At 33.2% G+C, this 10,435-nt stretch overlaps 2 protein-coding genes across 2 annotated transcripts; one reads left to right on the forward strand and one right to left on the reverse strand.

Moving 5' to 3' along the window:
* Window positions 1–304: 304 nt before the first annotated feature.
* On the forward strand, window positions 305–7,082 carry LOC106765495 (arabinosyltransferase XEG113). Its single transcript, XM_014650142.2, has 13 exons — window positions 305–737; window positions 1,136–1,432; window positions 1,556–1,761; window positions 2,147–2,252; window positions 2,899–3,155; window positions 3,325–3,460; window positions 3,714–3,808; window positions 3,895–3,948; window positions 5,081–5,194; window positions 5,897–5,995; window positions 6,093–6,215; window positions 6,370–6,456; window positions 6,546–7,082. The coding sequence occupies exons 1-13, from the start codon at window positions 566–568 to the stop codon at window positions 6,711–6,713; spliced, it is 1,914 nt and encodes a 637-aa protein (XP_014505628.1). The 5' UTR covers window positions 305–565; the 3' UTR covers window positions 6,714–7,082.
* Window positions 7,083–8,351: 1,269 nt separating this feature from the next.
* On the reverse strand, window positions 8,352–10,068 carry LOC106765691 (glycine-rich protein A3). Its single transcript, XM_014650390.2, has 3 exons — window positions 9,908–10,068; window positions 9,356–9,626; window positions 8,352–8,754 (listed from the first exon to the last, which is right to left on the reverse strand). Exons 2-3 carry the CDS (start codon window positions 9,606–9,608, stop codon window positions 8,501–8,503), a joined length of 507 nt encoding a protein of 168 aa, XP_014505876.1. The 5' UTR covers window positions 9,609–9,626; window positions 9,908–10,068; the 3' UTR covers window positions 8,352–8,500.
* Window positions 10,069–10,435: the final 367 nt, after the last annotated feature.

Below are 10,435 nucleotides of genomic sequence, written 5' to 3' on the forward strand. Positions count from 1 at the left end.
AAAATATGGACGACTGTAATTCATAGTTTTTTAATATAAGGATTAAAATACACATTTTCGATATAAAAACATAAATAAATTATAGGGATTAAATAAATAATTTAATTTTTAAAATGTTAATAAGGTGATACTAATGCAAAGGCCGTAAATCAAAACTTCAATCTTGAAATTAGAATTTTGTGTTAAAATTCTTCTTATATTACCTTTGTGATTTTCTGAAAGAGAAAGGGATCAAAAGGGAAAAAAAGTCAACAGATCCAAAATCAAAATTCATGTAATTATAGAGTAATTAAAGAAGTATGGTATTAGGATCACGTAGAGACAACTACAAAATAACAAAACAAAAGAAATGCTGTCATGTTGAATAGATTAGCAGAATGAGTTGACCATTCCTCATTTGCAGAATTTGGAAGTGGCATTCTGAACTAAACAAACAACTTTCAACGAGAATCAAAATTTGATTTTTAATCCGTTTCTATTTCACCAGCACCTTCTACTTCTTGTTCTGACGCAGGGAAAGATGGCGATGTTTTCTTGCTGATTTGTGAAAAATAGATTGGTAAAGATGGCGTGGAGAAAAGGGTGTGAAGAAGTGGCTAATTCGAAGCCTCTGTTCCTCACGATCTACACTGTTGTCATCGTTGGCATCGTGGTTTCCTCCTTCTACGTCTTCTCTTCTATATACTCCACCAACCCATCTGCTGCTCAATCTTCTGCATGGCTCTCTTCAATTTCGAGTATCTGTTTCCATAAAAATCACGCCTTTTCTTGTTCCACACTGGTTTTAGTTTCATTTTCAAATGCCCATTTAAACTATTATCGTTGTTATTGCTTAGATAATGATATTTTCTTTTTTATGTTATAGAAGAGAAGGGTAGTGGTGGTGGGATGTTAGAATGTGTTTGGGTTTTGGAGCATAAGATAAATCCTTAAATCTAAGCTTGTTCTTCTGGAAGTACATAATTCTTGTTAGAAAAGTAAAGTTGAGATACATGTTTTGTTTATGTGAGATGTGAATTCTATTGGCAGTTTAATGGTGGTGCCTGTGTAGGACACTTTTTATGTATTTAAAGCCGTGCTTTCTTCTATTATGTGTGTTAGATATAATAAAACCTAGTTGATAATGGCTTTGTAGGTGAGGATACTCGTGTTACGGATCAAACACTAAATGTTTCTCGGTCAGCTACGGTGCCTATTGTGCCCACGCCTTTCTCATGGGCACAAAATGAAAGGCCAAGGTCTATATGGGATGTTCCACCGACCAATAAAAGGATGCCACCATTGTCGGATTTCCGGCTGACGAAGGCGCTGGTTCAGCAAAGGGTGAAAGATAATGTGGTAATTGTGACCTTTGGAAACTACGCGTTCATGGATTTTATTCTGACGTGGGTTAAACAATTGAGAAATCTAGAAGTTTCTAATTTTCTTGTTGGTGAGCAGCTATGTTTAAGCTTTGTTAAATCTGTCTTGTAAATGCACTGATGATGTCTTGATACACACGCATTTCCACTATTTTGTACCATTGATTGTTTGAGTTTTGAAACCTGCTGCTTAGGTGCAATGGATACCAAATTATTGGAGGCACTGTATTGGAAAGGGATACCGGTTTTTGACATGGGCAGCCATATGAGCACAGTAGATGTTGGATGGGGGTCTCCAACATTTCATAAAATGGGGAGAGAAAAAGTTATTCTGATCGACTCAATTCTTCCTTTTGGATTCGAGCTGTTGATGTGTGATACTGACATGGTTTGGTTGAAGGTGACATTCATTTTTATATATATTCTTTCACGAGTCAACTTGTTTTAATTATAATAATGGTTCATATTCTAGCTTAGATTTTGATTAATGATCCAAGATAAGCCGTAAATTTCTATTAGTTAGGACACTTTCATTTTCCATAGTGAATGAAATATAGTTATCAGAGATTTTGTTCAGTTTCTTGTGGAGCTGGCTTACGGTATTTGAATTCAATAATTCATTTGTTTTTACTATCTACCTCTATTTTTCCATGTAATTATTATGTTTTCTTATAACCTTTTACATTCATCAAGCACAATCATTTTTTACAATATCTCCAAGCCAATGATGTGATTGTTGTAATTTATTCCCATTAAGGATGTTCAATTGTGTTATTGTTAAACAGAACCCACTTCCATATCTTGCTCGTTATCCAGAAGCAGACATTTTGACTTCAAGTGATCAAGTTATACCAACAGTTGTTGATGATAGTTTGGAAGTTTGGCAAGAAGGTGAATATTAACTTACTGTCATTATTTTTACTGTAGCTATGTTGTTTCTTTAGCATAGTTTTTTGCTGCAATGTCACTATGTTTAATGGTGTCGTGTGCTCTATATAGCCGACCTCACCTGGTGGATAAGGCTTTGTTGTTGTTGTTGTTGTATTGATCATGTAACCAAGCATTTGCCAGTCAAGTGGCATCTATAGACATACTAATTATTCTTTTTTGATTGATAGTCACCTTTTATGTCAATAAAAACATTTTTGAGGCATGACTTTAGACTTTAGAGTGCCTTGTTTGCCATAAGTTTGGCATGGCTTTAGATTTGAAGTAAGCACATTGAATTTAACACAACTATTGACAAGTAACAACATGGATTCTTTCCCCCTGTTATTGTTATTGGTCTTCCCTGTTCATAAAGATAAAATCATTTTGATGGAAGCTAACGTTGTGTAACATGTTCTTCCTCTTAACCAACTTATAAAATTAAGTAGCATAGTTTGAAGCAAGTTTTTCTCTCCCTGGTTATGTTGTTTTAGAATCAGTGTAACCAATCCATTGCCCTTACTTATTGCTTCTCTCTATCTCTCATGTATTATACATGTTTCACTTGTTATTTTGACTGTGTTGATGAGATTTTTATCACCTTTAATAGTTAGTGGTGCCTACAACATTGGAATTTTCCATTGGAGACCAACAGAGTCTGCAAAAAAATTGGCAAAGCAATGGAAGGAAATGCTTCTAGCTGATGACAAGATATGGGATCAGAATGGGTTTAATGATATTCTTCACAATCAGTTAGGTCCATCTGTTGATGATGAAAGTAGGCTTGTTTTTGCTTTTGATGGAAAACTGAAGATGGGGATTTTACCTGCAAGTATCTTCTGTAGTGGACATACATATTTTGTCCAGGTAGGGTTTGTTCAACTAACAATTTTCAACTGTTTGAAGTACTTAATTCTGATTTTTTATGAGTTATACCGTTGTTTTCTTCTTCACAACTAAATACCTTGAGGAGTCTAGATAGGACTAGAGAAAAATTTCTGTACCTTTCTATTTAATTTACATATTACGGTTACAGGCTATGTACCAGCAACTAAGGTTGGAGCCATATGCAGTGCATACAACATTTCAATATGGTGGAACTGAAGGAAAGCGCCATCGTCTACGAGAAGCCATGCTCTTCCTTGATCCACCAGAATACTATAATCCTCCTGGTGATTAGTTGTTGTTCCTCATTCAATTTTGAATGCAGACGTTGACTAAAGAATGCACTTGTGTAAAATATACTCATTTCACTATTTGTCTCCACTCTATCTGCATTTAAGTTAGCATCATACTATGATGCTGAATTTGGAAAGTGTTATGCTTTGGCATATGAAGGAATTGTTACAGTTTCCCCTTCTGATTGATTAGTCAACTCTGTTTCATGAAATTACTGCAACATGATTTTTAAATGAACTTTTGCAGGGGGGTTCTTGTCATTTAAGCCTTATATTCCAAAACGCTTGATGCTAAGTGGGGAGCATAATGTTGAATCCCATTTTACTCTTGTCAATTACCAAGTATGTATGTATCGACCTGAACATGTTTTCTACAGCTAAGCAAATTATTTGTGTGTTTTAATATGTGTTGCACATTTTTTTTTCAGATTAAACAGATTAGGACAGCACTTGCAATTGCTTCCCTTTTGAACAGAACACTGGTAAGAACCAATTTTTGGGTTCGTACGCACTTCCTTTTGAATCCTATTAAGTGATAAACCACTAACATTTAGATGAAAGATGGATTACACTCAGTTTTTTTGGGCTAGTTCTTAATAAATATGTTTTACAGTCCAATAGAATCTTGTTTATATTAGACTAAAGAAATAGCTTGTTACTTTAATATGCTGGGCAGTGTAATTTCGTTATTTGCTTAATATAGACCAAAAGTGTGGCATCATGTGATTTATGTAACTAACCTCACCTAGTGCGATAAGATTGTTGTTGTTTAATATAAACAAAAAACATGTAAATCAGATTTATGTTGTATACTTCCACAAATTTATGATGTGTTGCATATTGAAAGCATACATTCATTTCACATACAATCATTATTGTGATGTGCACTAGTTTCTACTTGGTGTACTACATGTCGCATTATATTTTTGCATAGGTATTCACATGTTATACTGTTCTAGATTCTTGAAAATTGTTTGTATCTCATCTCTATCCTAGGCAGTTACATTTTCTGATTATTGCTCTCAAATGTAAATTGAAAAATTATAAACAAAGATGCTGATAGCATTTTGCCAAAATCTAGTCTTCAACTTAGATTATAACTGTACTTTGTTATACTTTGATTGAGTTGAAGATGCTCGATTCTTATTGCCATTATTGGTAAAGTCGTGAGTATAATTTATAACTATTATTACAACATATAATATCATATCTCTTCCATGATTCCTAGGTGCTTTTCCTTCCCGATTGTTAATATTTTTCTTTCCATTTATTCAGTGAGTGGAAAATAACTACTAGCATCATTCTGTTACTGGATTCTTCTCTCCCCCTTCCAATTAGTAACATTCCTGGAAAAGCTGCTATCCAAAATATAATATTGAAATACATTACACTATGAGCTAACATGTTGAATGGTTTATATAACTGGTTTTGCATTTCAGTTTTGGTTGAAAATGTTTTCTGATAAGACAGTTTTAATTGAAATATGCACCTGGCTAAGGTGAATTAGCTACTGTGGGTATTCTTAGTTTTTATAATCGATGGTTTCATTTTGTGTTGCTATTTTTACTTGATAAATTCTATATTTGTATCTTAAATTAGATTCTTTTTGTTTAGGTGATGCCTCCACTATGGTGCAGGATTGATCGGCTATGGTATGGCCATCCTGGTATTTTGGAAGGGTCCATGACTAGACAACCTTTTCTCTGTCCTTTGGACCATGTATTTGAGGTATTTCCTGTTAATTGATTCCTTATTATTTTATTGTTCTATTGTCAAATGGATTTGGATCTGGAAGATTAAAATCATCTAAATACATTTGGGTCCTCAGAGCAATGGTTTTACAAAGTTTAATAGTATCATTTAAAGTAAATTAGAAAGGTCTATGGCATAAGTGACTATACTTTCTTCAGCTGTGAATGTTGTACACAATGAACAATGTGTTTCTTATTATTATCGATGGGAAATGGGTATAATTGGTACCAAAAGACTTCATCAACAAAAACACAAATAAAAAGGTAAAAATCTCATAGGGTTTATGGACTGTTCTGTTGATCTGCTGGTCAATGGAGATAATTGAAGATTGTCATAATTGCAGCTGTAGTAATTAAAAATATAAGAAACATAAACACAGGTGGAAGTAAAAGATAATGATTGAAGTTCAAACTAGTATTTCATTTAATATCTGTTCAACAGTTTTTTTTTTTTGTTATTTTCCATCTAGTAATGTTTTGAAAGTAGCCCTCAAATCGCACAAGAAGTAACTTAAGAAGAATAGTTCCTAAAATTAATTGAAATTCAATTGACAGAGATATTATAATTAGTGTCAGTGTCTGCTGTATGATATTGAAGGAACGCGAATAGCCTCTGGTGGGAGTAGAACATTTTATACGTTACTTCCTAATACTGTTATGAAAATGCATTCTACTGTAGGTCAATGTCATGCTGAAAAAGCTCTCTGAAGAAGAGTTTGGACCTCAAATAGATTTTAGAGAGTACTCAATACTTGATAACCCCTCTCTGCCATCAGAGGTAATAAAAGTCAATTACATCCATTTTAAGCTATGGTTCTTGTTCCTTGATCTATGTCACTTTGTTTAAACTTATTTACCTTGCTTCTTGAGTTCAGGTAAAAAAGTCATGGCTTGATGTTCAGCTCTGTAAAGAAGGAACCGAAGGCTGTGATGTCTCAAATGATACCACCAGTGTAGGGGGAAAACTTAAATTTCCAAAGCACAGCAATGAAGAAACGGTATCTGATTATCACATCTATCCCCACTTATGTTAACATTTTGCTCAATCAACCCCATAAACTACACTGATATGATTATATAGAATGTCCAAATGGTCATGTCATATTGTCATATCTATCCATTTAACACGGTTGTTTCTACATGCACTTACAGTTTATGAAAGTATTCTCATCATTCAAGGATATAAAAGTGATCAAGTTCTCTTCAGTGCAAGATGCTTTCCAAGGTTTCACTGACAAGGCGAGGAAATTTTTCTTTTTCCACATGAAGTTTTACTTTTTTGAGTTAACCCAAAGTAACAAAACTGATATCATGCATTGATTTTCCAGGATAGGGAAGATAAATTCAGAAATCGTGTTAAGCGGTATGTGGGCATATGGTGCTGTGTGCCAGATCAAAGCCTTGGCCACATATATTATGATATGTACTGGGATGAGAAACCAGGATGGAAAGCAATTCCTCCTCAAACTTCCCAGGATGATCATCCCCCTTGGTAAGATTAACATATATTTGTGTTTATCATGACACTGGAATGGATGGGGGAAATAAGAGACCTAAATCCAAAGGAGATTTAGTTTCCAGCTAATTATGAAGACCAAGATAGAATGTATACAAGTGAGGAATATGTATCCATACTGAGGATGTAAGATATTCAGAGACTAGACAGTTGGTTCTTGTAACATTTAAGAATTTTTTGGTTTGTACCATGTTACTGATATTGAACCTGGAGAAATGGAGGCCCACAAATTTCTCACAGGCTTCACATTTTGGTCTGTGATGTTCTTGTTGTTATCATTGTATTGGCTGTAATTACATACTGGAGACATTCAATTGAAATAAGTAATGTTTGTTTTTCTGCTGTCCAATGAACAGTGCTTAGTAATTTTGTTTTTGTTAATTCAATTCTCCTGTCATTGAACAGAACAGACTAGGCATTAATTTGTCTATGTATTTTTCTTTCTGCGACAACTCTTATCAGATAGTGGAAGAATTGAAAAACGTTATGGAAAAAAGATACTTTTATCAGATTTTCAAATGGTCTCTACTGGAGGTGCCAATAGAAACAAAAATAACAAGTTTACAACATTCTTTCTTTTTTATTAACTTCATTTGCAAATGATTTATAACTTAATAATATTTATCAACAGTATATAATGTATAAAATACACTAACAACTCTTTTCTCCTAATGCCTTACATTCTTTTTGTTTTTTTTACTTGCATTATTTATTGTAAATTGTTGTTAATACTTGTTAAAATGTTAGACGTATAAGAAAAAACACGTATAGAAAATTACACTCTGTTATGTTTTGTAGTGTGACTATTGTCGTGACACAATTTAAAAATATATTGTTTAGTGAGCAATAAAATTCACTTTATTCAACATGATTAATAAAATATTTCTCTAATTAACATGATTAATTTTAAGTTTTTTAAAAATACATTTAGTTTGACTTCTGTTTAAATATTTTTTATTAATATTTGAAACAGATACTAATATTATTGTATTACTCACATTTAAATTTTTTTTTTAAAAAAAATGTGTAAAAATATTAATCGGTTAAGTACGCACGGCGGAGACATTTTCTATTTAAAAGCGACGGGACTAAATCTTGAAAGCTCTTACGTAATAATAATAAAAGATTAAGATAACAAATTTACTTGATTTTTTCTCAAGTATTTAGATGTCACCTTTAGCTTGCAAAATTTGGTAAGTAGGATAAATTATACTGCTTTTAGAGAAATACATAAATTATATTTTAAATTCCGTGTTCTTAGGAAATATATATCTGACAATTAATTTTTAATTTGTCTAAATCTATAAAATATCTTTCAATTGACCTATATTTTACTTAAAAATACAAAAATTAACCTATCTAAACGATGTTAATTGATTAACACCTAAGGTCCATCACAGCATTTAAATTCTTAACTTCAATTCCAAAACTCTTACACAATATAAAGTCATAAAATAGCAAAAGTATTAATAAGAGTAAAAAAAAGAAAAAAAAGTCTGTTTAACAATAATGTACATGTGAAAGTTTGTAATTAATTCGTTTCAAATATTTTCTTTTAAAGAATAAATTTAAAAAGACTAATAAAATACTAACACGTTGTTAAAAAAGAGTATTGTCAAAAAAGAAAAGAAAACAAGAAACCAGGTATCATGATAGTTTCGTAGATGGATTGATCACATCATCAAAGTATATGGTTTATTATAAAGCAAAAGCAAAAAGCTCTACACAGAGCAGCATTATAGAGACATGGTTTAGCATATACAATCCTCACTTCCACTTCTTGAACCCACCACCATGCTTTCCAAACTTTCCATGCTTTCCATGCTTGAATTTACCATGTTTTCCATGCTTGAACTTGCCATGTCCATGCTGCTTGAACTTCCCGTGGGGCATGTGAGCACCATGTGCATAGTGACCATGAGAACCATGAGATAAATGGTGAGCACCGTAAGCAGCACCAGCAGCGGCAACACCCCCAGCAAGCATTGCTCCCATACCGCCATGCCCGTGCCCATGCTGCCCTGCTTACATAAATACACAAGTTAATTGAAAATTTCCAATAGCCAATGCAGTAATCAAATTACATTTGAAGATAACTTCAAAAAGCTTGAAATACAGTAATAAACAGCCAAACCATACATTACATAAAAAAGTTTCTCAATTAGTGTTTAAAATCCAAACAAGAAGACACTCACAATTTAATTAAACCACCAAACTAAGTATTTCTCAACCCATGAGTTTGCTTCTGTAGCCTAACAATCAGTAACTTTGTATTGATATGTCTCCTTTGTTGTAGGGAAGATATATCAAAGTAAGAAAAAAGAATATAACCTACCCTTCATTTAAAGTAAGTTAAATTTAGACGACTCTTGGATTAAAAATCGATAGCAAGTATATTTGATGGTGGAATATGCAATTCTAGAAGACAGAAAGTAAGTGTATCCTTACTTTTTCACTTAAAACATGGTAGAACATTCATATTTGAGGGTGGAATATGTTACTCTAAAAGACACTACTTCTGTGTAGGCATCATCACAAGTTTTACAAATAGATTGTAATAAATAATGATCAGCAGGTTAAAAACGTGATAAAGAAAAGACAATAATACAAAAGGCAGTGTACCTGGAGCATGTGACGAAGCAGGATAACCAGCTGGTGGGTAACCAGCAGGAGGGTAGGCACCAGGAGGGTATCCTGCTGGAGGATAGCCTTGTTGTGGAGGGTACCCTTGATGTGGAGGGTATGTCCCAGGTGGGGGTGGGTAAGCCCCTGGTGGGTACCCATGTCCACCATGTGATGCATTAGCTACCCCATGAACAAGGTTTGAAAAAATTCCTTTGTCAGATTCATCATGCTTGTCCTTGCCACCTCCCATCTTTGAGAATCCAAGACCCTGATGACGATGATGATTAGAAATCATGCTAACAAAGTCGGGTCAAATCAAAGAAACACAAAATCGGAATCTCCAATCCAAATCATCGAGCACTAAAGTTTCAAAAACTTGGATGAATATGAATGATGGAAATTGTGTTGGTCAGCATCAGTGATTGAATTGATCAAACATGAAAACACTGACAACTAGAGGACTACATATCATCACCTTAACATAATTCAAGGATTTCATCATGAAAGAGTTACATATAGATTGATGATTTGAACAATTAGGGAACTCACCTCTTTGAATTTGCAGAATACGATGTAGTACTTGAGAAATATCTACGGAAATGGATGAAAAAAGGTGAGAAATTGGGGATCTTGTACTAGTAGTGCCTTTTGTATTGACAATTGAATGCTTAGACAAAGGGGAACCAAAAAACGCGTAACGTTATCTTACGCGTCATTAACAGGGACATTGTCATCAGTGCGGAATGCCACGTGGAAGACCCTAATTGCTCAAGGTATTATATTTTTATCTTCTCGGTTGCTTCGCAGATATTTTTCTCCTTTCATTGTTTTCATTTTTTCTTCTTCAATCTTGGAGCCTGCCTTAGATCTTAAGAAAATAAAAATTAATTTTCATTTCAAGATGTTATATGTAGAATAATAATTAGATATATATTTTTTCCTACCACCACGTACTTTCTTTTATTTTCATGGACTGTTTCTGATTAGGATAAAGAAGTACAATATATATATATATATATATATATATATATATATATATATATATATATATATATATATATATATATATATATATAT

Source organism: Vigna radiata, chromosome 7 (assembly GCF_000741045.1).
Source record: "Vigna radiata var. radiata cultivar VC1973A chromosome 7, Vradiata_ver6, whole genome shotgun sequence".
Lineage (NCBI taxonomy): Eukaryota > Viridiplantae > Streptophyta > Magnoliopsida > Fabales > Fabaceae > Vigna > Vigna radiata.